The sequence below is a fragment of the Galendromus occidentalis genome, unplaced genomic scaffold (genome assembly GCF_000255335.2).
Source record: "Galendromus occidentalis unplaced genomic scaffold, Mocc_1.1 scf7180000077477, whole genome shotgun sequence".
Taxonomy (NCBI): Eukaryota; Metazoa; Arthropoda; class Arachnida; order Mesostigmata; family Phytoseiidae; genus Galendromus; species Galendromus occidentalis.
Window position 1 is genome coordinate 1,479,886 of NW_003805465.1, and position 25,062 is coordinate 1,504,947.

The 25,062-nt window shown below is 51.9% G+C and overlaps 4 protein-coding genes and 1 pseudogene across 4 annotated transcripts; 4 read left to right on the top strand and 1 right to left on the bottom strand.

The window, feature by feature from the left end:
- Positions 1 to 3,417: 3,417 nt before the first annotated feature.
- On the top strand, positions 3,418 to 5,094 carry LOC114828319 (uncharacterized; annotated as a pseudogene).
- Positions 5,095 to 6,201: 1,107 nt separating this feature from the next.
- LOC100906512 (uncharacterized) lies at positions 6,202 to 9,994 on the top strand. The gene is made up of 4 exons (XM_003745134.2): positions 6,202 to 6,239; positions 8,336 to 8,576; positions 8,677 to 9,223; positions 9,348 to 9,994. Exons 2-4 carry the CDS (start codon positions 8,369 to 8,371, stop codon positions 9,718 to 9,720), a joined length of 1,128 nt encoding a protein of 375 aa, XP_003745182.1. The 5' UTR covers positions 6,202 to 6,239; positions 8,336 to 8,368; the 3' UTR covers positions 9,721 to 9,994.
- LOC100908418 (obg-like ATPase 1) lies at positions 6,554 to 8,010 on the top strand. The gene has a single exon (XM_003745066.2). It carries the CDS (start codon positions 6,769 to 6,771, stop codon positions 7,960 to 7,962), a length of 1,194 nt encoding a protein of 397 aa, XP_003745114.1. The 5' UTR covers positions 6,554 to 6,768; the 3' UTR covers positions 7,963 to 8,010.
- A 2,025-nt stretch (positions 9,995 to 12,019) lies between the features above and the next one.
- LOC114828320 (uncharacterized) lies at positions 12,020 to 17,576 on the top strand. Its single transcript, XM_029111976.1, has 10 exons — positions 12,020 to 12,178; positions 12,317 to 12,457; positions 12,795 to 12,910; positions 13,060 to 13,893; positions 14,057 to 14,254; positions 14,724 to 14,913; positions 15,019 to 15,260; positions 15,470 to 15,588; positions 15,713 to 15,915; positions 16,005 to 17,576. Exons 1-10 carry the CDS (start codon positions 12,020 to 12,022, stop codon positions 17,574 to 17,576), a joined length of 3,774 nt encoding a protein of 1,257 aa, XP_028967809.1.
- A 1,414-nt stretch (positions 17,577 to 18,990) lies between these two features.
- On the bottom strand, positions 18,991 to 20,235 carry LOC108864485 (cysteine-rich secretory protein 3-like). The gene is made up of 6 exons (XM_018640236.1): positions 20,163 to 20,235; positions 19,886 to 20,025; positions 19,673 to 19,766; positions 19,365 to 19,516; positions 19,170 to 19,276; positions 18,991 to 19,093 (listed from the first exon to the last, which is right to left on the bottom strand). The coding sequence occupies exons 1-6, from the start codon at positions 20,233 to 20,235 to the stop codon at positions 18,991 to 18,993; spliced, it is 669 nt and encodes a 222-aa protein (XP_018495752.1).
- Positions 20,236 to 25,062: the final 4,827 nt, after the last annotated feature.

Here is a 25,062-nt window from a genome sequence, read left to right on the forward strand (position 1 = left end):
CGGGGAAATCGTTGCTTCGATGGAGTTCTGTTCTTCGAAGCGCACTTGACGAGTTTCCCTCTGTCCAAGTACTCCGGAGTCCGCCTCGACTTCAACAGGCGGTGTCTCTTCTTCGGAAAGCAGACGTGTCGCTCGGGCACGTATGCCTTTGCGGCTGTTCCGCGTGTTCGCGGGAGATTCTGCACTGTCTGTGCTAGGTTTGCTCGTGGTGCTTTTTCGCGCCGAATGAGTCGCTCTCAGAGACACTCCTGGAAGAGCACACCTTGAGTTCCCAAGCTACATGTGCGCGGATTTCTCCCGATTCTCAATCAGAATGATGTAATCTGTCCCGAGGTATCCCACTCCAGGTATTCATGGGGTGAACGAGATTCTCGTCCGATACACAGCATATCAATGGGGGAACTTACGATTTCTCGCGATAGTTCCCGAGTTTATTCGAAGGAGGCGATCTGGCGAATGTTCCTCCATGAAGAGCGATTCTCCGTCTGTCAGTTGGGGAGTTCCGCCGTCGTCATGGTACAGAGAGCGCTTCTGCAAAGAGAAGGAAGTGTCACAATCTGTCGATTCTGCTCCAGGCTATCGACGCGAGAAAACTCGAATATAAGGAGATCTTCCGGAGCCATACCTTGGAACGTCTCTCAGATTTCTCAAGTTTAAGGGTATCTTCAACTTCCTCGTCTTCTTCTTCGTCCCCTATTTCTTCGATATCACCTTCGCCAGGGTTGATCTTGTTCGAGTTAGATTCCATCTGTGGGGAAATCGTGAAAAAATTGTGCGTGAGTCACAGATGCTCTCCGAGGTTGGAGCCTCAATCGTTCCGGCTGCTCTGAAACCTCCGTCCGCGCCAGATCATTGCCGTTATCTCTCGCGAATGCGCGTACCGCGGATCCCGGACAAGTTCTGAGCGAGGAGTTCACAATTCCACCGGGGCGCCTCTTCGCTCGAATCGGTTCCCCTGAGTCTGGATGGTGATAGTCGTCCTCATCCGAGGACACGTCGAGACAACTCCTCTTCATCGACTCCCTGAAATGTCTCATCTCTTCGTAGAATTCCTCAAAATAAATCCTACCTGATAGGAGGTTCGCCGGCGGAAGTTTTCGTACTAATTATCTTGTTACGGAGCCTTGATATTCAGAATGGATCTCGGAACTTACCTCAAGCCAGGCGTTTTCGCCGTCAATAGTTTGATTTGGGCGGCAGTAATTTTATACATCGGCAGCTGCTTCACGATAATCTTCCGCCACCTTTCTTTCAGAGAGTGGTAGGAGAGCCTATTCGGGTTATACTGCAAAGACATCGGACGGAACAGCTGTATTCGAATCGGACTCAAATGAGTGACAAATGCGTGCATCTAATTCAGCAGAATCCGTTTCTCAGAGAGCAGAATCGTATCGCCCTACGTCATGAGCGCACCGCAGAATCGATGGATTGGCATCTGTGGCGCTGCCTCAAAAATTTGATGGCGATGTCAGGGAGCGATCGGAACGAGTTCGAAACTTGGGCGGGTATAGAGGATGACCAACGGACGAGCACTGGTATTTGAAAAATCAAAACAGAAAGTGGCCACAGAGCTTCGCTCTATCAGACAACAGGGAGCCGCGATAGATTCGAAAGCTCGGAGCCGATATGTTTCCAGGAGTCATGCCAATTGAGGAAGGTCAAGAAAAAGGCGAAGATCATCCGAGATAAATTTCTCAAGGGAAACTGAATGTCTGGATTCGAAGAGCTTGCTGTAATCCCATGATGGGGTAGACTTCGCCGTGGGAGTGCACTTCCTCGACGGACACATCGAGAGATCCCTATCATCAGTGATATTCACATCCACGGAGCCCATCGTCGAGGGGTACCAAAATGTTCGCGAGAGAAGAGTAACGCTGATGAAACCCTAGATAGCAGCGTTCTGTGGATCGACGTCGAATCGGACAAAGCGAGGGCTGGATCCACGATATCCTATTCCAGCGACACACAATCCTTCTACGGATACACGAGAGCTCTACGATACCCTCTTGAATTGATTCTACGATTCACCGAGCTTCCGGGGGAGGGGGGCAAAGAAGCGGTCCATCACCTACCTTCTTACATATCTCGAGGCGTTTCCAGACCTCGTTACCTCCTAATTTCGAGACGTCTTTGGTATCCAGAAGGTACTGGATGATTAGCTTATCGTCCCTCCTTGTATACTGGTGACGGGTCTTCCCGCTCGAACTGGTTTCCATGGCCTGGGAGAATCGAATGAGATTGTTGGCATGATATCGTACCCGGGGGAGACCTGTAGACTTTCGATCCATCAGGCCAGTACCGGTGTCGGGACTTGTTAAGTAGCGGATTTCTCATCGGCTCCGCCTTCTATGATGACTACACGGGCATTGGCCGTTTGAAATCGTTCCTTTACCGATGAGAATCATCGGAGATGCTTCATAGAGCTTCAAATCGAACAGAGAGTGCTCACTGGATTTCATGTGTGGTCGGCGATACTCTCGAAGGATCGGCTGACTGGGTAAAACGTCACACTTCCACGAGTCAAGCGCTCGGATCAAGTCTCGATGAAGGGAACCACATCTCCGACACTTCAGGACCGACTTCACAAGTATCCTCACTTAAACGAAGCACTGATTTTCAAATTTCTGACCACTGTCTGCGAAAAACTTGCCGCGGCTGTCCGCTGGCCAAGAGAGACGGAACGAAAACAAGACTTTTCGAAAACGGCGCCCTTCTCAGAGCCAATCATCGAGAGTCGTCGTCGTGCGTTGTTGATACTAGCTCAGTTGGTAATGAAAGCTTGCGTATGGGACCCAGTCGTGAAAAGAAACTTGCCTTCTCAACGGCACGTTCGTGGGAGCGATAATTCGAGAAACTCCATTTCGATTCCCTCATGAGACCTGAATGCCACCGGAGTCCAAATTTACAACAGCGGCTTCGCTCAGGTATATTGGAGAGCAATTGAAGAAGGCGTCTGGCTGCAGTGGAAGCGAATGGCTTCTGTCTTTACTCGCTCTGACGTTGTCACCGAGAAAGTGCCGTAGGGCGGGAAAATTTTTCCACTCTCTCCGAAGTTTCGCGCGGCAGATTTTTGATCGATGGGAGATCGGGGCTCCGCTCTCCGATTTTCTCATCCATATCGAGCTAGAGAGTTGCTTCATTCACCTCATGGTTTTCCATCCAGGTCGCTCTCCATGTCGAATCGCTGACGGTACTGCCGATCCTACATCTTGATGATCGGCAATCTCCCTATCAGAGCGAGCGACCGATGGAATATCTCGAGTTTCCGCAGATGCGGCGAATTTCGATTGGTTTCCTTAGATTATCGCGCCTAGGGGTTCCGTTCCTGAGCACGGATAGAATTTAACTTCCCATTTTATTGCATCGATCTTCCCGCAGCTCTCCCCCACTGAGTAGGACTTGCTAGGAGCGCACATCATGGATAACATTCAGGAGGTATTCACCTACCCGGCTGTCCAGCAGGGGCAGCCGCAGCAGACGGGCCCCCCGACGTCCGCTCCCTCGTACACAACACTGAGCGGTCCGAAGGAAATATATGCCTCGAACATTCACAACTTGAATGTACAGCCGTTCAACTACGACCCCAACACACAGTGGATTTCGATGCCAGTTATCAATTCAGCCGCGCAAGCTCAATCAGTCAGTCAGATACAACAGGTGAATTGTCGTTCTCGAGCTAATCGTCGGTGAAGGAAGAGTCGCCAGAGATTTTCGATTACTCTACGATATTATTCCCCCTGTCGGCAGGTTGGGACCGCGCAAACGTTGACGAACACGGGCTCGATCCAAATACAAACTACACCGAACGTCGGTATTCACCGTGCTCAGTACCAACCGTCTTCCGGGGAGACCATAAACCTCGCAATCATCCAGCCGCTTTTTCTAGTTAGTGAACCTCCTCCTATGATCCAACAATTGGATCCGTTATCGGTACAGTCGGCTCAGTCCCAGGCGTCCATCACGACCACAACCGCGAGCCTGCAAAATATCGAGATCGTTTCCTGTGAGCGTCAATTGGCCGAAGACTGTTCCACCTTGGATGCGGCGGCCGATGAAACTTCTGTCGAAATATCAGTGCCATCTAAACCGAAGCGAAAACCCAAAAGAGCGCCTGATGTGATAAAAGCTCAGAGGGAAGAATACATACGGAATAAGATCGAACGCCACGCAGTCAAACCACCTTGTAAATGCAAGTTCCGATGCTACCAGAAAATATCCGAGCCGCGTCGTATCGAGATCAATCGACAGTATTGGCAGCTGCCGTACGACAAACAGCGAGATTTCATTCTCCATTCGGTCGAGATCCTCGATGTAAAGAGACGCAAGAAGTCCAAGGCGGATCGCGAGGCGGCTGGGAAGGGGAAAACTTCCAAACGGAGTGACGCGTCCGAGGTCGACGAAGCTGAGAACGATGTAGACTCCGATTTGACGAAAGCCGAGCAAGGCGAGGAGGAAGAGGAGCCACGCGAAGACCGGACGGCGGCGACAGAAGCAGCAGATATGGAGGAAGAATCTCCGTCCACCGAGAACGGTCAGAAGAAGTTCCGTCGGGGCTGGACGAGAGTATACTCACTGAAGGGTGACGACGGGAAATTCGTGATCGTATGTAAAGCTATGTTCCTGACGACTCTCGGTTTCCCGGAGAAAGTGGACGGTGCTCTCCGTTTCCTCAACAAGCAGCAGAAGGGCGATATCAGAGCACGGAGTCCACAGAGAGGCAAAGCAACTCCGATGAAGGGAGCTACTGCGAAAATCGATCGTGACATCATTAAGAATCATATCATGTCTTACAAACCTGTCGTAGTGGGTCGTAAGAAAGGTCAAACTCGCTTCTTACTTGGCGATTTGTCCATGCGGAAAATGCACCAAGATTTCTTGACGAAATATACCGAGCGGAATGTTAGTTACACGATATATTCGGAAGTATTCCGGAGCTTGAATATCGGTTTCCGTAGAGATCAGAAGGTATAACCGAGAGCGATTCGGTGGCGTTACGGGTGTACGCTTATCCGGCATCGGTGGAGTCCGAGGACGGAATGATGAATTCTTTCACTCTGAAAATCGAAATCGGTTGTGACGTTGTGACCACTTCGATGATTGCGGAACGATTCTGGGCCATTCGAGCGTCTCAATCGACTCTGCCGAATTTACGCCGCAGTGGCGGATCCAGGGGGGGGGCCAGGGGGCCATGGCCCCCCCCAAGAATCTTCGATCCCTATACAAAAGCATGGGCCGCGAGGTGGCGCGTCATCATTTTCGGCTCTTTCCCCCCTGAAAATATGACTTGGCCCCCCCCAAGAAAAAAAGCTGGATCCGCTCCTGTACGCCGAAGGAGCTTAACCTTCGTGAAGTAGTGATACGAGAATTAGGAATATTTAATTGCGTAGGATAATCAATGCAGATGTCCGCAGGCCGCAGGGCAGCCATCGTCTCGGAGGCGGTTCTTGACTTCGATGAGGAGTCTCGAGAGGGCGCGCCTTGTAACGGAGCACGGAACCACTGGAAACTGACAGCTCAAAGCAGAGTTCAGTGTTCTCTCGTCGATACGAGTGTTGTGAATTGTTGGAAAGGATTGCTCTGGAAGTGACACCGCTCAGCAGATCTAGGACTTGATGTCGAGCTCATGAACTTACTATGAGACTCTATCAATAATATGTACATTATGATTCAGTGAGCCTGTGGCGTCTTCGATTCTGAGTTGATATCTCATCTTTTCGAACTCGGAGGGACGGAGTGACCATCCTTCTGAATATTCTTGGAGCATAGCTTGAACTTCCCCGCCTTAGTCAGTGACAAGAATGCATCTGTCATGTATATTATATGTACATACGGGGCTACCGATTTTTTCCACGACCTTTTCCAAGGCTGATTCCCGAATTAGGCATTTCCCATTCGCCCCTCAATCGTATAGGACTGCATTTCACCCAGCGAAATTCTGACTCGCTGGTCTGTGAGAACGTATCTGTCGGAATTTTCGGAGTTGACTTCTCGAGCCCCCGACCTTTCAAACCTGCGCGGGGCGTCCGGCTCGCCGCTTGAGAGGCGCTCTATGGGAGGAGGGACGGGAGCACGCCGTCTGCTGGACCAGCGGTGTTTGTTGACATCGTGCCGTGAGAGAGCACCGACACCGACCCCGAAAGCTAATGAAACTTTTTGTCAGCAACCGTCAAAGCTCGTGACAATTTTTCTTGTGGAACGCGGTGGTAATGCGTGGACCGCGGCAAATCCTGCGAGCCGAGGTAGGTGGACAGCTCAGGCTACGTCGAGTCGAAGCCTTCCATCCGAGTAGAGTTTCTATCATTCGTTTGTTGTTGTGAGGAGGATGGCATTACTCATATGATCTGGTAGCTGAGTTTTGCGAACTGTCATCCGCTCTCTCTAGGAGCCTTGGATCTCAATTCGGATGGCCTCGAATCATTCGATGAGTTGAGGGAAGCGAGATGCACCGCTGTAGGTCGAGGGGTCATTAGGCAATCCTCCGGAAGTTCTCGCATGTTTGTGTCGATTCCCCTCTAGCTGTATGCGTCCATCCTCCTCGAGTGGTTTCGCTATAGAAGGAACGTGTTTTCGCGTGGCCGGCGTTTTTCTCTCCTGTCCTAGCCATCTGTTGTTCCGCTCAAACAGAGAAGGAGCTGTCCCCGGATTCGTTTCGGAGCACACCTGATCGGACCCGACGCAGTCTTCGCAGACGGAAGCGTTGTTTTGGTCGAGAACGTGGCGTTTCCCCGTCCTGTGCTTCTGGTCCTCCGAGCGCTACATATATAGACAATGCCTCCCAAGAAGAAGGACGACGGACCCGAGCGCCCAGTTTTGCTTGGACGGGTCGGTACCAATCTCAAGTGCGGAATCGTCGGTCTGCCGAATGTTGGTAAATCGACGTTCTTCAACGTACTCTGTAGTCAGTCGATTCCGGCGGAGAATTTCCCTTTCTGCACGATAGACCCGAACGAATCGCGGGTCGCGGTGCCTGACCCGCGGTTCGACTACCTGGTCGACAGCTTCAAGCCAGCCTCAAAAGTTCCGGCCTATCTCAACGTCGTCGACATCGCGGGGCTTGTCAAGGGAGCGGCCGAGGGTCAAGGTCTCGGTAACGCATTCTTGTCACACATTAAAGCCTGCGATGCACTCCTGCATCTGTGTCGTACGTTCGAAGATGAGGACGTGACCCATGTTGAGGGAGACGTCAATCCTGTGCGCGATATCGAGATCATCAACGAGGAGCTTCGGAGGAAAGATCTCGAGTACCTGAACAGCAACATCGAGAAAATGGAGCGGACCGTTGTTCGCGGAAACGACAAGAAAATGATGCCGGAGTACCATTGTCTTGTCAAAGTGAGAGAAATACTCGATACTGAGAAGAAACACATCCGGTTCGCTGACTGGAAAAGCGATGAAATCGAGGTTCTGAACAAGCATCTCTTCATCACAGCCAAACCCATGATTTACTTGGTCAACCTTTCTGAGAACGATTACATTCGGAAAAAAAATAAATGGCTGCCCAAAATCAAGGAGTATGTCGACAAGACCGACCCGGGTGCCACGATCATCCCTTTTTCGGGAGCGTTCGAGCACAAAATCCTCGACATGTCCCCTGAAGAACGCGCGGCGTTCATCAAGGAGAAGGGAGTAGGTTCGGCCCTGGATAAAATCATCCTCACAGGATACAAAGCTCTCCAGCTAATGTATTTCTTCACGGCTGGAAAGGACGAGGTCAAAGCTTGGACGATCCAGAAGAATACGAAAGCTCCACAAGCGGCGGGCAGAATCCACACGGATTTCGAGAAAGGTTTCATAATGGCGGAAGTCATGAAATTCGAAGATTACAAGGAAGAGGGTAGTGAAAACGCATGTAAAGCAGCTGGAAAGTATCGCCAACAAGGCAAGACGTATATCGTCGAGGACGGCGACATAATTGTTTTCAAATTCAACGCCGGAGCTGGCCTACAATCGAAAAAGAAGTAATTTTCAGTGATTTCACAATCAATAAAAGGTTACCTCGAACCCGCAAAATTCGTCCTGTGTTTCATTCCCATACGATCCCTCTCGCATAGGGTGTGAAATAGTCGTAGATTTAGTCCCTCGGTGAACTTAGTTTTGAGCGGTGTATCGGGCCACCGGAGGATTACGAGATTACGTTCGCCCCATCGATCTATCCACCCTCGAGAGTGAGCTGGCAGCAGACATTAAATTCGAGGAGACGTGGAAGATTGAAGTATTCTCGAATCATTCACTCCTGTATAAATCCAGGGCAGAGGGAGTGATCGGTGCCTGAGACAACTTGGACTTGATTTCTTTGCAATCTCTACGCGGCAGAGTCTCATGTTTCTATTTCCAGGTGCGATTTTGATCGCATGGGCATCAACGAGCAATGGATATCAAGACCCTAGTCTTCATCGACTTGGAGGCGACCCATCTGCCCAGTCGAATTCCGCCGTTCGGTCCGCCGCGGATCACGGAGATCGCGTTGCTCGCGTGTCGAACAAAGCACTTCAAACCACCCTTCCGAGTGACTGACCGACTGTCCCTATGTGTGAATCCACCGGAAAACATTCCCGTGGAAACGACGGATATAACAGGTGAATATCCGGAGAGATCTCTTGCCCTTCGTATTGTCTCATGTCAGGCGGACGATGGGCGTTCGCAACAGACCCCTGAATTCAGAAAATTATCCCGCAGGCCTGAACAATTACAATCTCGAGAACCAGCGAGTGTTCGCTGATCTGGCACCAACAGTAAAATCGTTTCTGCTCACATTGGATCAGCCCATTTGTCTAGTGGCTCACAACGGGGGCAATTTCGACTTCCCACTCCTGAAGGCGGAACTCGACGAAGCCGATGTGTCATGGGACGAGTTGCAACTTTTCACCTGCGATAGTCTGGAAGCTTTCCGTTTCATTCTGCCTAACTTCCCGGGGAGCATCCAAAATGACTCAGGAAATGAAGCCGACGAGCAGAAAGACCCACCGAGAACATCTGGACCAGTGGAAACAGAAGACGCGGCCTGTACGTCACCGAAGAATGCATGTCTTCACGAAACATCCGACTCGTCCAGCCCAGAGAATGGTTTGAGGACACCTCCTCGGAGTCAGCAGCCCCCGAAGCCGAACCATCCTCCTCAAGCCCCGCTCAAGAGGAAAGCCATTGGAAGAGTTTACGAAACGGGCGCCGACGGACGACGCCATGAGAAACGCGCCAGCTACAAGTTATCATCTATTTATGAAAGGTGAGAATCATTCTCGATGCACGAATTCTGAGGTTCGAGCTTGGCGAAAGCTCCGGCTCAAGCCCAGGTGTTGTCTCCGAATCGATCTCCTGGTCATAAGTGGAGCTTGATTCTTCTACTTCAGGTTTTATCGGGACTGTCCAATGGTGTGCCATCACGCTCTGGCGGATTGCGAGATGCTGTTTAAGTGCTGCTCAGTTATTCGGCGTGAGTTGTTCCAGTTCCTCGAGGAGCGGCGAAGTCATTTCAATGTTGTGATCCCGATGTGGTCTCAGAAAAGTCGTCAGAGTACCATGACGACGCGGTCCGGTAAAATTCTGGCCACGCCTACGAGGAAAGTTCCTACGATAAATCCTACGACTCCGGTGAAAACTGATCGGCGGAGAAGGGTTCGACGACTGCTGCAAGACGGAGACGAGGAAATGTCGAAAGGAAGGAATGCTCAAGATAACGAAGGCCTCCAGCTCCTGGAGGCGACGGAGAGTATGGTTCTCTAGGACTCTGGGAAACAGCGGGGCTGGCCGGTCGATATCCGAGGAGATCAGGAATTCGTCTCATGGGGGGGGGACGAAAGTGCATCGTGAGAACTGAAGACATGACTCGGGCAAGAGCATCGCGAAGAAACCATTTTGTGTTCGAAAAGCCCTGTTGAAAGTTGTTACTGTAAGAAAGTAGTTTCCTACCGCCTCTCCCGCCATTTAGAACCCTCGTGCCTTGACGGAAAGTGAAACTTCCGAAATCCGCCAGTAGTTGACCCTGTCGTGGGTTATGTCAAAATTCTTGAATTTTTGAGTGGGATTTTTGAGTCTAGACTCTGACGGAAATTGTTGTCCTTGGAACGAAGGAAAGCATACACCTTGAGCTTTCGAGCGGAACTTACCCTTGAACGAAAAGTTTATTTGTTTACTTATCGCCGACGCGATGTGCGGAGCGATAACGATGATGTGGATCCGCGATGAGCTGATCGGCCTCGGTGAATTTACACTCTGAAGGTCGAATCTGATCGAGGTGACATGCGACAAGAAATTATTTTACTTTCTATGAGGATCCTTATTTTGAGTTCGGTCGGAGGGGACCGAATATTTCTCACTTGAAAGGGTAGAGAGGAACAAACGGGCGGACAAAATGTATTGGGGAACAAATTTATTGTACACATCATATATTATCACTCAGTCAGTCAGTGTAAGTACCTATTATAAGATTTTTGAAGGACTCCGTCTCTGAATTGTCCATGAACTCTCGGAGACCGACCTGTCATCATGGATTATACACTTGAGCAACACAATGTTATTGTACCATGCGCAAAAATATAGTTATTCTATTATATCGACATACCGTTGAGAGAAGCCGGAATAAAGCTGCCTTATCCACAGAAGAGAACTTTTGTTTTTCCTGAGCAATGAGCGAAGAAAAGAGCGAGAAGGGGGTTGCACAGCGTATCGAAAATCGATTGTTCCTGGTTTCACCATTCTCCAGTATGACAAAAAGGGAGCTCTCTCAAAAACCATCGCGAGATTTTGTCACTCAGCTCTGACGAACTTGGATTCATCGTCTACATTTATAGTCCGTAGTAGATCGACGAAGAGGGAAAACAGCACCGTGGATAGGAAGTCGCGCAGTTCTCACACCCTCCGACCACAGCACCGGTCACATGCGGTGGGAACGCCGATTCTCACGCGACGCGCTTGCAATCGCTGAGCCGAAAATTGCAAAAATTCTAATTCTCATTCGGAAATCGCTTGCATTGACAAAGCAGCAGTTTTTGAGCTGGTCAATCAGGTTGTGCTTTTTCGTTGTTGTATAATACCGCGCATTGATCAGTAATGGTCAACTTCGAGCTATGGGTGCGACTACGCGCCCTTTTGCCGACATGTTTCCACTTGTCGACCGCATTTGCCGTTCCGAGACTAATTTTCTCGGAATCTTCACACCTTCACGCCTCAAACCTCTGACCAAGGGAGCGCACTTCCACTGAGACCGAGCTGCGTGGAGCCCGAGCATTCCGTCGCGAACTTCCGATCGCCTAGATGGACTGTCTCCCGGCCTAAGAAAGAACCATAGAGCTCCTCGGGGCCGCGCGGTCTGTCTCTCGGTTCCGTAGTACCTACGACTCGGATGCGCCCGCCCATCACGAAACATCATCTCAGTCATTTTTGAGAATCGGCGAAAAAAAACTCGATAGATCAGCTAAGCTACGGAATCGAGTCATCAGCTCATCAAAGGGGAGGATCGGCGATGAAGCGCTTCGAAGATGAGTCGCAAGTACTTTCGACTTGGTTGAGATCAATGACGGAGCGATCAAACTGTGCAACGAGCGACGTAGTCGCGGAAATCCTTAAGGGCGGATAGAGCTGTTTCGTTGGTTAGCTCACTTGCTTGCGGACAGCAGGCAGACCCGGCTGGGCGGCAAGCAGTCTGGTGGGGTCGCTTGCCCGTTCGGCTGCCGCTTGAGCGACGTTCGAGTCACAACAACTTGCATAAAAACCCAAGAACGTCAAGGCGAACTAAGGAAAGCTATGGTTCCCCTCTTCCCGAGAAAAAAACTCTGACTCTTCAATCAACGTCCCGTTGCCTCTTTCACTTTCTCTCCTCCTCCGTTCTGTTTTGTCCGTCGTCTTAAAGTCCACCGAACCCCTTCGCTGCCAATAGTATCGAGACACATCGTCGAACTGAATTCGAAAACTGGAAGAGTCCCTTCCGGAGCGACAGAGCGAGCCGGTTTTTGTTAACCCCCGTGATTCCGCGTTTGTTCCCCCCGCGGTGTGAAGACCACCGGTGTTAGAAGTTCTCAAGAGCATGTTGGGCCTATGGGCCCTTTGTCTGACGGGCCTAGTGGCGAAGGCCCAGCAATTGATCGGTGAAGCTCCAGAGACAGTGCAGGAACCCTCATACATGTCGCTGAGGGCTGCCTCCAGAGATCCGGAATTCGTTCGCAGCGTCATGCAGCTGGAGGAGGTGAGTTTTCTCGTTTCGGACGGCATTTAAACGATCCGCCTGGAATTTCAAGAGTCGATTCCTTTCCTGTGAACGAGTTTTTCGGACGTAGAGTACGAGCGAACGGCGGGGAACTGATTTCTCGCGGTCCTTTCCAAGTCCATGCCAGCTGGATATTCAATCGACCCCCGCATAGCAATGACAGCAGACAGTACATCAATCGAAGAGCTTGGGGAAGATCCTATCACGACGAAATTGGAACAGCAAGAGGCAGAAAAGGAGTCCAGGACTCGTAGAGACGTGCGTGGCGACGGATACAGCGGCAAAAGAAACTCAGCCAGCAGTAGTGTGCGTATCGTATACGTATAGCTATTATATAATGATCATATCACCATCATTATTATTATTATAATTATTCATATCATGCTGTCTCGCGGCAAAGCGGATCAGTTAGATCAGTTCATCAATCCGATCCAGACGCTAGGGTTCCGGCCCGGCCAACGGAGCCGGCGTCTCAGGGTGCGAACGCTCATGAATCGAGCAGGTTTCAAGTTTAACGACCTACGAACTCATTGACGGCGCGTCGGTCGTGGGAAAAACGTGGAACGACATAAAACTGCGGAAGCGTTTTTTGCAGGAAGCCGATGGTAACAGTGCTGAAGGTTTTGGATTCGATAACAATGCAAAGGCCAAGCTGGAGGAGGAAATGGCCAGCGCGGAGAGAGCCGTTGCGAAGTACGATAAGATGTTTGGGTAGAGTATCGATCAGCGTCTCTTTGCAGGATATCGACCGAACGAATGGACCCGGAGTCCGAGTTTTTCGGACGGATGCCATCCGTATCCGATAGCCTAGACAAGTCCAGTCGCTTCTTTTGAGAATACCTAGAGGAAAAATGTTTCAGGCGAGACTCCAAGAACAAATTCAGTACCGTGGCCGGTGACGACTCGTACGGGAACAGCTTCGGCGGGGGAGCGGACAACGATGACAACTACGATGACCGAAGCGGGAGAGGTGGCGGCGGAAGAGGACATTACGCGCGGACATCAGGGGACACCGGTTACAGGGGGAAGAGTCCTGGAGCTTACGACAGGCAATATGACGGTAATCGTTACAACGCCGATTCCGGCGGCGAATTCGGCGGAGGGGACGACGGCGGTGGCGGCGCGGAACGCAGCTATGAACCCCGAACGAGCTACGGGAACAATGATGGCGGAGACGCATACCGTACGAATTCCGGTGATAATTACGCCGATGACGGGAAGAGTGATTACAGCGCGGAGCGAGCACGCGCTTTCAACCAGGCCACTGACGACGACCACGGCAAGGACAGAGACTACGGGAACGAGAATCGAAACGTCGGCGGCTACGAGGGCAACAACGACTTTTCCGAGCGAGGGGGTGATTACAAGCCGGTCAGTCGCGAGGGGTCGACGTCCAGGACAATCAATTTCCACGAGAAGCCCAAACCGAAGCTGAAACCGTATCGTGAAATACTCGAGGAGCAGGACCGTCTGAAGGAACAGGGGGGCGGACCGCCATTCGAAGCGAATGAGGACGGCTACGACGGGAAAACCGAGGGTTTCGACGGGAGGTACAAGGCCGAAGGCTTCGACGACGACCAGGCGCCGCAGGGGGCTAATGGAGAACGGGATCGGGAGGGCGGCGGCGGCGACTACGGGAGCGACGACGAGGGAGTGAACGCGGCTTCGCAAACGCCCCGGGACAACAATGAAAAGTTGGTTTAGTTTTCGCTGCTCATGTCGGAACCTATAATTCGTCCAAATAACAAATTTCCGGAGTCAAAAATTTGCGATGGAGTCCTGTTGATTATATAAAAGCCCGCCAGAACACGCGGAATAATGGGAAAATCCCGAATCGAGCTAATCGACGTTTTTCAGGTACGCTGAGCTCGATGGACCCGATTACGAATCTCAGCGCGGGACAGACTACTACGACAGGAAGAGGGCCAGCGACGATTCAGGCGAGGCTTCGGACAAGGTGAGGATCGTTCTTCCGGCACCCCTGATTTCCCCGATAGTGATGGCCTCAGCGATGGGAAATCGGCCCCCGAAGCCCATCCATGTGAGGCGGAAGAGGTGGGTTTTCTCAAGACGATGATGATCTCAGCGTTCACTACAGCACCGAGCACGACGCTCTGTCTTCCTGTAGCACAGTCTCCGAGCCCTTTGTCCTGCACGTGCCATGTAATGGAGCGGTCATCGTTTCCCACGAAAAGTTTCGTGGAAAAGTTTTTCAAGAAAAAAGTGGATCGTCCTGGGCTCTGTTTCACTCCGAGTTTTGCAAAGCACACGCTCCCATCCGAGGGGTCTTCAGAGCCCGAAAGTCGAAGTGTTGTCCGTTTTCAATGTTGCCTGTATGAATGCCTGTATCTATGTATGCGCGTGGAGTCTGCACGCGTCGCGTCCGTGTTTTCGTCAATAAAGTCCTCGATCGCGAAACCGTGTCCTCACTGGTTCACCGTGAAACCCTCCGAGCACGAAGCGCACCTTTTTTTACCTGGGCAGAAGATTCCTTGGTACAACGTTGATTCGAGGCGCTTATTAGGGCGGCTCTGAGCGAAAACCCCGAGGTCCTTCGCGAACAGCCCACTGGCGATGCTTCTTCGATGGAATACAGCAACACGGACTTCGATCCAGGCGATGGTAACGGAGACGACCTTAGAGACATTCCGTCAAGTTTTGACGGGATCGTCGCCGGAGGTGGTTTCATCGACGACATAGCGCCGCACGGAGAGGTAGGCCCGACGCGCTTTTGCCAGTTGCGTATGGAAGCTCCGCTTTTGTCGCTCCCGAACTATTAACTTTGAATTACAAACATTTCTTTCATCTGCTTATCGCAGGTGAACTCAACGACCTCCAGTTCGGATCGAGTGATCAACTATTCTGCGGAGGAAGGAGCCATTCCCTCGAAACGCTCTGATCTCGAGGAGGATTACTTGGCGAAAACCGGTCGAGAATTGGGTCCCGCCCCACCGGGCATGGACCCCGCCGACGAAAGATTCACTATCGGGAATTTCAAGCCCGTATTCCCTGTCGACGATCCAGAGGAGACCGCGAGCCGCGGTGACGGCGATGGCAACAGGTATGACTCCTCTTATGGCTCCGATTCGTTTCCTACATCGGATTCGGATATTTGACTTTCGAACTCGTCATCTCATTCATTCCCTCTATGAATGATTTCAATAGGCTAATGATGAGGTAAATAATGGATCGAATGGGTTCTGGCATGGGGTTCCTGTTGAAATTGGTATGATCCCACTGGACCGCTAAGAGATCCGGTTTTCCGAACAGCGTGGGTCCAGCGTCATCGGATGGGTATCCGGACAGAGAAGACGATGAGGACGTAAATCATTTCCATTCAGAAGCTCTGCGACCCGCTTCCGCGGCTTACACCTCCGCTGGACCCAATCGTGAGTTATTCACGAGGTGTCGGGTTTTTAGCAACGTTACACGTCGGTGATTGCAACCGATCGGGGGATCGAACGCCGTGTGGCATTTCCTGATTTTCTCGCTTCTCTTCCTTTCACTTCTCAGTGGAGGTTCCTTATGGCTTAGATGCTCCAACTCCCGTTTCGATGACGGCTAGCGGTCAGGGAGCGAGATATCCGTCGATGGCTTTCCAGGGCAGATCGGAATTCAGTCTCAGCCCGCTGACGTCGACGCCAACTTCACCGTCCACGCCTCCGCCATTGCCGGCCTTCGCGGCTCTCACCGACGACTCATCGTCCCCGCGGCAGGTCAGGGAAAGGCTCGACCTGAGCGAAGTTTCCGGAGCTAACTGTGCGGATCGAGTGTAAATTCTCTCATTTTTTTGTTCGCCTCCCAGGTTGGCCCGATTCCGTTCCCGGACGAGCCGCCGAAGGCACCGATCGGAGAAACCAATAATGAAGGGGGGACTCGCTACAAGCTCGAGAGGACACGGATCCTACAGAAGGAGGACATCCATCGCAGTTCTTACGCGCGGCCGTCCCAGACTATACCTGTCTATCGCAGCATGATAGCGCCCGTCATCACGCAGTACCAGCAGTCAAGGATAGGGGGAAATCTTCGCAGACGAAGGAGGAGCGTAGGAAGCAAAATAATCAGCTTCGAAGTTGCAAGGAACAACGTCACCTACGACTCCGATCGCAATGATCATCATAGTGATAATTCTTCGACTCCTGGACATTCAAACTTTACCGCAGATGTTTCCGACCAGAACGTCAGGGCCGATGGGGAAATGTACGTACTCAGGAAACGCCGAGGCATACCGGACGAGGAAAAATGCGGGCGGCATGGGAGCTCCGATGAGGACTGCGTCTACGGCGAAAGCCGAACGCAGCCGGCGGTTGTCAAAGCTGAAGCGCCCAAGGATCTTCAAACCTCATCCAGCAAACAAATGAACGATGGGGCCAAGATGGCTCCTCTGGTGACGGCGGACACCAGCAACGAAGAGATACTATGGGGTTTGCAATTGGCGAAAAACGAACCCAACGGTAGGCGGCGATCGAAGGTCGTTGTGATCAATACCGCAGAAGAGGCCTTGAAACCCACTTGGCTTATCTCCCCGACGCCTAAGCCCGCCCGTGGAATTCTCGGCTGGTTGGGTTTCTCAAGGACACCCGCGAAGACCTTCGAGGAACAGATCGCCGCGGACATTTTAGGAAAACTCGACAACAAGGAACGTGTCATCATCGAGCACACGGACGATGACACCAGTCAAAGCCAGGAGAGTATCAGCCTGAAACGTGGGGAACCCCGGCAGAAGAGGCGTCGCCGACGCAGGAAACACCATCGCAGACCGCACGCATCGGAGGAGGACTCGCGAGAACGCTTCCGGCCCGCTTTCGATAGGAGCCACGAAGATTTCGAGCAAGATCGTCCAGAAAGACCGCGACGGAAACCCCTCAAGCTGCTAGTGTTGCCGCAGAGCCAGGAAGAGCCCGAAGAACAGGCGAATGAACGACTCGAGATCATACAGAAGTTCCCTCGAGCTCGACAAGTGTACAGAGAGTACAGGCCACGCGGCCGAAACGGCAAGGTCAAGGAGAAGATCCTCGTGTACAGTAGCACCTTCGGGGAGCCCGTTGTGACTCTGCCGGATGTGAAACACGATCAGAAACGAGAGATCCCCGAGGAACGAGGGTTCCGCAAGAGATCCGACGGTCCAAAAATAAAAATTCTCTCGCTTCAAAGAGAACCGCCCCGCGCGTTGATGCGGTTTCCGGATAATCACCGGGATGACGATCTCGTCAGGAAAGGTTTCGTGATTGTCGGACGTAACGTTATGAGTCCGGGAGCAGGGCGAGTTGTTCGCAAAATGAGAACCAACGGCCGAACCTACACCCTCATCCCGAAGCCGAAGGATATCGCCGAAATTACCGTATCATCAACGATCAAGGTCAAAGAACAGAAGTGATCTTCGAAGTAGTTCTCAGACTGACGATCCGAAGTTAATTTCAACTCCCCGTTCATCAGGCGCTATGCATCGGACCTCATTTCGAGGCGCGACTCGATACCTTCTTGTGTCATATCTCAGATTTCGGATCAGCATGGATACGTCAATCGACGCGGGGCTCCAGGTGTATTCTCGTAGGTTTGATTTCCCGGTCCGTCTCCCATTCGTCGAAGCGTCCGAAGCTCTGTTATATTAACTTACGTTATGTCATGTGAAGCTATAGTATCTCCAGTCTTGTTGTGTCATGTGAAGCTATTTTATCTCCAGTCTTGTTATGTCATGTCAAGCTCTCGTATGTCAAGTCAAAAGTCCGTTACGAAGTCGCTCAATGTGCCAAGTAGCGAACGATGTCGCCTAGGCTATTCTTGGCTAAGTTATGGAATTTTCGAGCGACGTCGGCCGTCCCGTGACCGTTTCTGTGTCGATGGTAAGTTACCGAGCGCGTAACGCTTCCGAAATCGCCCTTGTAGCTCCGAGGGAATCCGCTGCCAAGGACGCTATCTCTCGACTCCGAATTTCCATAATTCCCTCATCCCGAAAATCTTTCAGCGACTGACAGGGAGCAATTAAACGAGAATATAGACGTATATTATTGCTCAATCATTTTTTAGGGCTATCTCTCAATGACCGTGGCTCTAAAATGTGTCGAGGGACGGAATTCGTATCGTCGAGACCGACCCTTTCGGAACAAGAATTTCACAGTCCTTAATTGAGAGATCCTGCGATAAGATGCCGAGCAGCAGCGTTCGCTCCTGCGGAGTCGCTCATCGATTCAAAAATATATTGGAATATCCATCAATCAGGGTGAGCAAAGAATCGCGTCCGCTGGACACCGACCCCCGTCTAGTCGGGAGCTGTTCGGAACCCACTTGTCTACAGTCAGTCTATAGCCGACGCCGCCGTCTCGCTCGAGATCGCCACCACATTGAGCTTGATGAGGTGCAAAAAGAGTGGCCAAGTTATTTGGTTTCTTCCACTAAACGACTACATGCTACCATGAATTGATCGATGTCCAGAGCGCAGCCGTTCTATACGGCCGTTCGACGGTCGCAGAGTAAGGGCCGATTCGTGCGTTCAGCGTCGATTGTAGACAAAGTCTCTCAGGATCGCGGAGCGAGTCCGTTTTGCGCATCAAACCGTGATACAAATAATGAGATCGTTCTTTGATCATTCTTTATTCTGTTGGACATTCCACAGTAAGAATTGTAGCCCTAGAGACGCGAGACGACTCGTTCGAGCTATGGGGGACTCCTGAGCGAATTCATTCTGCGGAATCGCGGACTCCGCAGCGGGCTCCAGCTGCGAATATTTAGAAGCCTCCGCCGAACACATGCGAGATTCCACCGAGTTTTCCTTGATCGGGTCGCCAAAACTATCAGCCAATCCCATGGCACAAGTTATTCCGGCATGATCCTAGACAATAACTACATGGCTGTCCCGCCCGATACGGCCAGTCTCTGATGTTCGGATGATTGCCTCTGAAAGAAATACCTCGTCATCCTCAGCGTTCCCCACCTAGATGGAATATGGAGCTTCAGTGTCAGACCAACCCACATCGGGCAATAGTTGCAAACATAGTTGTGAAACGTTCTCGTTCTGTTCTTGTCCTTCATTTCACAGCGGGCGTAGCCACAGCCAACTTTACGGGAAGTGGCCCAAACCTGGAGGCAACCCAATCGCCTTGCTCACTTACAGAAGAGGTACCAATATTCGGAGTTGTTTTCAAAAACTCAGTCCACACCCGATTACCAATTGCGTATAGTGACCGTTCAGCCCGGCTGTGTTATTGCGGATTCCTCCGTAAGAGAAGTTATATTTCTCCAAGTCCCAGACGCGCACAGCGAACGACCACGGTACCTCAGTCGATGCGACGAAAATATTCTGCCCACATTGACCCATGACTGCAATGGCAAGGGAACTCGTTCTCAGCTACTCCATACTCCGTAATATGAACTCCGTGATATATGACATGATGACGATTTTCGGTGATCTTTTAACGCCATACAGATGTGAGACATTCTCTCCCTCAGCCTCGCTTTTTTGATGCGCTCCCTCACCCGGATCCGTGAGTTCTTCCAGTCCTGTGTGAACCAGCAGCCGACATTTTTCCGCCCATTTTTGAGCGGTCCTCGCCGCCCATCGGTACCAAGTCTGTCGAGGAATCGCTTGTCACGACCAAGAATTTCGAGTTCCCCATTCTGGATACGGAGAGTCACGATACTCCGTGGGCTGCATCAATCGACTTAAGAACCTTAAGAGTCGGAGTGTACCATCTCCTGCATATCAGCCGCGGAAGGATCGACATTAGCACGGTGAAAGTTGTGTTGCGCCGCGATGGTCGCTCGGGTTCTCCTACTGTATCGTGGGATGAGGTCCTTCTTGCTTAGCATCGAGCCGTGTATATCCGGTCCTGAGGAATAGCGAGCAGTCAATCACAAATGAAATAAAATGCGATGATAGTATCTGTGAAGTCCAAGTCGAATGAACAGGAGCATCAGCGTAAGATGAAATGATATTGATGTTCCGAAGAGCACCGGGCCCACTCACTCGGGAGTCGTGGTGAAAATGGGTACACAGGGACCTGCACCAATGCCAAGCCGAGGATGATTGAGAGCTGCATCATGAGCCGAGATTCGGAACAATATTGGACTCCGCTGCATTTTTCTCGTACGGACCATTCAAGTCGGTGAGGGTTACCCTAGACAGCATAAAAACTGACTGTCTGCGCCGCGGCCATCGACCCGCTCACATTGCGATAACGTCATGCAAGGGTTGAGTCCGGAGAACAACATCCGGATCGGGTCGTCGCTTGCCGCCAAGCGATTGAGCTTGTGAAGTCAATCGGCATCCATAATGGATCGGGAAATGTCCATATACGTCGGCCTCTATGGCAACCTGCTCAGCTGTTGGGGCTTCCTTCCAGCCTCCCCACACCAACTCAGGGGGCACCGCGAAACAACTCGAGTGCCCGATTCACGACATGATGTCCTCTCGGAGGAAACTCTTCCAAAAATCGATTGAAACTCTTCGCTGTCGGTGTGTTGTGGCCATTTCCCCCGCACGCCAGCTCGACTTCTTCCACGCCCACGATGAGTTTTCACGGGAAGTCTCGCCCTGAGGAGCTGATGTCCGACGGGAAATTCTCTGAGTCTACAGATCGGTTGGATGCTCCATTGATGATTATCGATCGGGTCTGATTCGACCTAGCCTTGTCTTCGTGCCTCGCATTTGACGCCCCAGCCGATCCCATTCTACGTGGAGTTTGCCGCTGACATTGTGCTGGAGGGCCCGGAGAACTTGAGTTTCGGGAAAAACGATATTCGCCTCACTGGCTCCTCGAACCTACTCTCCTTGACCACTCTACCGCGAATCGGATTCCGTATCCAAAGCGTGTGCTCTCCTGCGGAGAACTCTCAAGTATTGTGGTCTCCATTCTTATCGCGCGAAGTTTCGAAGTGGCTCCAACCTCCCAGAAAATTAATGAACTCCCCACGTGTCCCTTGGGGTCCGATTGATTCCCGTACATCCTGAGGAAGTTGCAAGTCCATTCAGGATCGACCCGTGGGACGAGGCACTCTGCCAGCGTCTATAGGTCGCGATAGAGATTCATTCGAGGCTGCGGCACAATGCCATCGATCCGCAGTGAACTCTCAAGCCGAGTCATACACAGGCATTCTCGGAACGGAATGCTCGCGGTCAGGATTGGAAGATCTTACGCAAGGAGTCAAGTTGCGCTCCGATTCCTCGGGAGCTTTTCACCGTGAAGTTCGCGGAAACTCATCTCGAAATGTCACGAGCTCCGGGTCAGCAACTCTGAGCTACCTTCACGTCTGCATCCGGATGACGAAGGCAGACTCCATGATCTAGCCGCCATCCTTCGATACAGTGCCACACTACCCCGATTCGGACCGCGGCCCAGCGCACGGTTCTGTGCGGAGACCAGCTCGAAGAATCTTCGATAAACGGTACGTTCACGAGTGTGTTCCGTGATGTGCCTATCCGCTCGATGCAGTGCATCGCAATCTTCGTTGGATGGCGTCAAGTCGGGAATTCGGCCGAGCGCCCGACGCACAAAACGTCGATCCAAGATGGCGCCGCACCGCGAGCTCCCCGGGAAGCGACTCTGATTCTTCAACGCGGTCGCCGGCCAGGTTCCTTTGTGAACATTTCCCCAGCTACCGAAGGATGCCGCCGTCGAATCCCGATCTGGCCTCCCTATATTTCAAGGAGCTCGCGGAAGAAAAAAGAGGACAACTCGTGAGAGGTACCGTCTACCCATCCACTCGGAATTCCACCGATGCCGATGTTATGACGGACCCTGAAACCCCGCCAGGAACTCAGCTGGGGTCATGCTTTATCCAGAATCCAGACCATTCGAGCCTGATGACGAGCTCTGTTCCCGAGTAGCATAATCTCTCCCGCAAGAAGAGCGGATGATTTTACACATGACTGAAACCCCTCTGCTCAGAAATACGTCGAGGCCAAAACACGAGACTGCGCTGGCTGTGTTAAGATGAATGCGGCGTCAGCTTGATACCGACGCATGGTAGAATTTATTCTCGGCACTCAGAATTTTCTTTCGGCCATACATTGATGCGAATGAGATGCACTCCTCAAGCAGCCTTGGCGCGCGAGACCGGGGGGAGGACTGCGGGAACCGTGGCCTTTGTGCGTCCCAATTCGGGCAGTCGTACGCGGACTCTCTCGTCGGAGGAAGAGGTTTTGCGAGGTCGGCGATGGCAGCAGAGGCGATCGGATCGCTCCGCTGATAGCCCCCATACATTTGAAGGATAATCACCTTCAAGGAAGATATTCTCCCAAGATTCCAGCCACCAGAGGTCAGGGAACCTCATCAGCGGAGCAAGGAGCCACCAACACAGGGGCAGGATTTTCGATTAAAGGCGGAGGAGATCGGCGAACCACGGAACCGGGACTTGAGTGTCCGATCCGACTTCGCTCTATCCGACCGATTCGAGTCGCGATGGAGGGAGCTTCAAGCACACGTATCACCTCTACATATTCGTCGAGGCAGTTTCCGCTTACGGATCCGCTCTTGTTCCGCAATGGTCTCACATTCGCGAGCCGGCAGTCATTACCAAAGATGGTGGTGTGAAAGCCGGTCGTAGCTCCCTCGACGACGAGGTGGGGAATCCTCTTCGCCTGAACTCCTTTTCGAAGTCGACTCAATCTCCGAGGATTCCGATTCGCTGAATGACGAGCTCATGACGGACAGGATTTCCAGCAGGGGTAATGTTCCTGGCCGAACGGACCAAACACCGAACCGTTAATACCCACCAATACTATTCTCGGGTCGTTCCACATGTTCCAGAATGAGAACGGAGATTATAATGTCGGAGGAAGGGGAACGCGCAGCCGCCTGGTATCGAGGGGTCTATCTGTGAGAGTACTCCGAGTTTGATTGAAGAGTACAAGCCATGCCCGCAGGATGATTCTACCCAGGAATGATCCCCTCTCCAATGAAAAGCTCCCGGACTCCTCACCCGATTCTTGAATGCGTGAATTCCCATCATCACATTCATGTCGACTCTAGAAAATTCACGCTCTGGATGCATCAAGGGTTTTTCCCCTACGAAACCCAGAACCGGATCAACGATGACCGATTTACCAAGCGAGATGAGGGAGTGCCCATGCGATACGATCGAGTTTCATGTGAGGATCGATCTCAACGACGAGATGTACCATTATTGTCCCCCATTTCATTTCACCTAGCTGCTTCGGTCGGACATGAGCATCACCTCGGTCTGATCTAGGCCGCGTCTCCTTCATATCAGCCAGAGATCGTAGTCAAGATCCTGGCAAGACCGATGAAATTCATGGAGAAATTCATCCCCGACGCATCTCTCCGCCATGAGCTACAGCACCACGTTACCTGGCCAACCAGCCAGCCAGCCAGTCAGCCGGCCGCCGGCCGGCCTCTCTTCTCTCTCTGACGTTCTGCGGCAGCATGAGTCATTTAGCGCGCCACGAAGAGTCTCTCTCATAAATGCCGAGCTCCGTCGGCTCGACGAGAAATTCCTCAATTCCGAGGGTAATCACGAAATGAATTCGGCAACACAATCAAGACATTCCGGAACCCGCTTCGCAGACATCATCCGATTTCAAGAGCGGTTCAAGGGATTGAGTGTTATTGACCTCTCACACGAGCTCCGAGCGCCCGCCCCCTCTGGCGGCTCGGAATGCGTTCATCGAGGCGCTCGCAAAAAGACGCGATCTGTAGCTGTGTCCTAGTGCAGCCTGTATGTATGCTACTGCTTATTTATTGTTGTACACAGACAGAGGAGTGCTGCTGGACTGTGTTGCGAATTGAGTGGCAAAGTGGCACGGCCAGCGTAACGTGAAGTGCACGCTGTGCCCCTGCCTCCGTTTAGGTCTGTCGAAACAGAACGAAACAAAGAGACCAGCCTGGTCGTCGGTCCAGGGCGGATAGCCGCGGACCTCCGAGTCAAAAGTAGACCCATGGCTGCTAGGCCCTCCTTGAGTCGAGCACGAACAACGGTATGAAACGGCAGCACATTGCTCATCACCGCTAGTCGTAGGCAGGGTGAGTTTCTCAAGGATAGCACCGAGTGCGAATGTAAGCCGCGCGTCCGTTCCAAACTTCAGTTGAGTTTCCACGACGCAGCTCGAAAAGAAAGCTGTGTGCTCGCTCGCTCGCCCGCTGATAGTGTGTTGCTCGCCGGTGGACTTCGAGCTCTCGACGCGCTTCTCTGACTGATTGTGCGGACTGTGAGTTCTCGAAATGCGGAATGCACTTCGGATCCACATGTGTTGACGATATAGCATTCTATAATCAAACGACATCAGTGTTCGAAGCCGCCGCCGCCACCGCCGCCGCTGCCACCGTCGTCGCTGCTGCCGCCGCCAACATCACCAGCACCGCCGACCGTCGGTGCTAGTCGAAGCTCAGACAGACATCGCTTACTCGAATCGGTCGATTGGACTAGCGGCTATCCGTTCGGTCGGTCTGTCTGTTTGTTCCCTCATCCTCGTGTCACTCATCGGGCAAGCTGTCGATTGACCCATCCACCCATCCACCCACCGATCAATCCATCTATCCACCCATCCAACAATCAATCACACATTCATTCATCCAACAACTGGTCCGCCAATAAATCACTCAATACCAGCCGAGCACCGTACGAACTGCTCACGCTGCTGCCGCCAGCGCCGTGACAGACTCCGGCGTGATTGAGTGAACTACCCCCGACCTGTGTGGAGTTAGCTTTGGTCCATGAAGTGCTGTTGAGTAGGAACACGCCAGGGAATACAAATCAATCCAACAAGCCGAGAACAAACAGACTTGAGATTTCCGACCCCCGCCGAGGACGTGTGTTCGCTTCTTACCCCTGAGAAATCTTTCGTATGAATTTCGTGTAAGTTTCCATCTTTTTAATTTTCTTCTTCTTCTTTTCGTTGTTTTGTTCAT

Bases quoted from the DNA above. Each gene is read 5' to 3' on its own strand.
- LOC108864485 (XM_018640236.1), bottom strand. From the start codon at position 20,235: ATGCAGCTCTCAATCATCCTCGGCTTGGCATTGGTGCAGGTCCCTGTG. The intron at 19,767-19,885 runs GTACACTCCGAC...ATTCCTCGACAG, and splicing joins CGGCTGATATGCAGGAGATG to ACTTGGTACCGATGGGCGGC. The intron at 19,277-19,364 runs GTAATCGGGTGT...GGTTGCCTCCAG, and splicing joins ACGGTCACTATACGCAATTG to GTTTGGGCCACTTCCCGTAA.
- LOC114828320 (XM_029111976.1), top strand. From the start codon at position 12,020: ATGTTGGGCCTATGGGCCCTTTGTCTGACGGGCCTAGTGGCGAAGGCC. The intron at 12,458-12,794 runs GTGCGTGGCGAC...CGTTTTTTGCAG, and splicing joins AGTCCAGGACTCGTAGAGAC to GAAGCCGATGGTAACAGTGC. The intron at 12,911-13,059 runs GTAGAGTATCGA...AAAATGTTTCAG, and splicing joins AAGTACGATAAGATGTTTGG to GCGAGACTCCAAGAACAAAT.
- LOC100908418 (XM_003745066.2), top strand. From the start codon at position 6,769: ATGCCTCCCAAGAAGAAGGACGACGGACCCGAGCGCCCAGTTTTGCTT.
- LOC100906512 (XM_003745134.2), top strand. From the start codon at position 8,369: ATGGATATCAAGACCCTAGTCTTCATCGACTTGGAGGCGACCCATCTG. The intron at 8,577-8,676 runs GTGAATATCCGG...ATTATCCCGCAG, and splicing joins GGAAACGACGGATATAACAG to GCCTGAACAATTACAATCTC. The intron at 9,224-9,347 runs GTGAGAATCATT...CTTCTACTTCAG, and splicing joins TTATCATCTATTTATGAAAG to GTTTTATCGGGACTGTCCAA.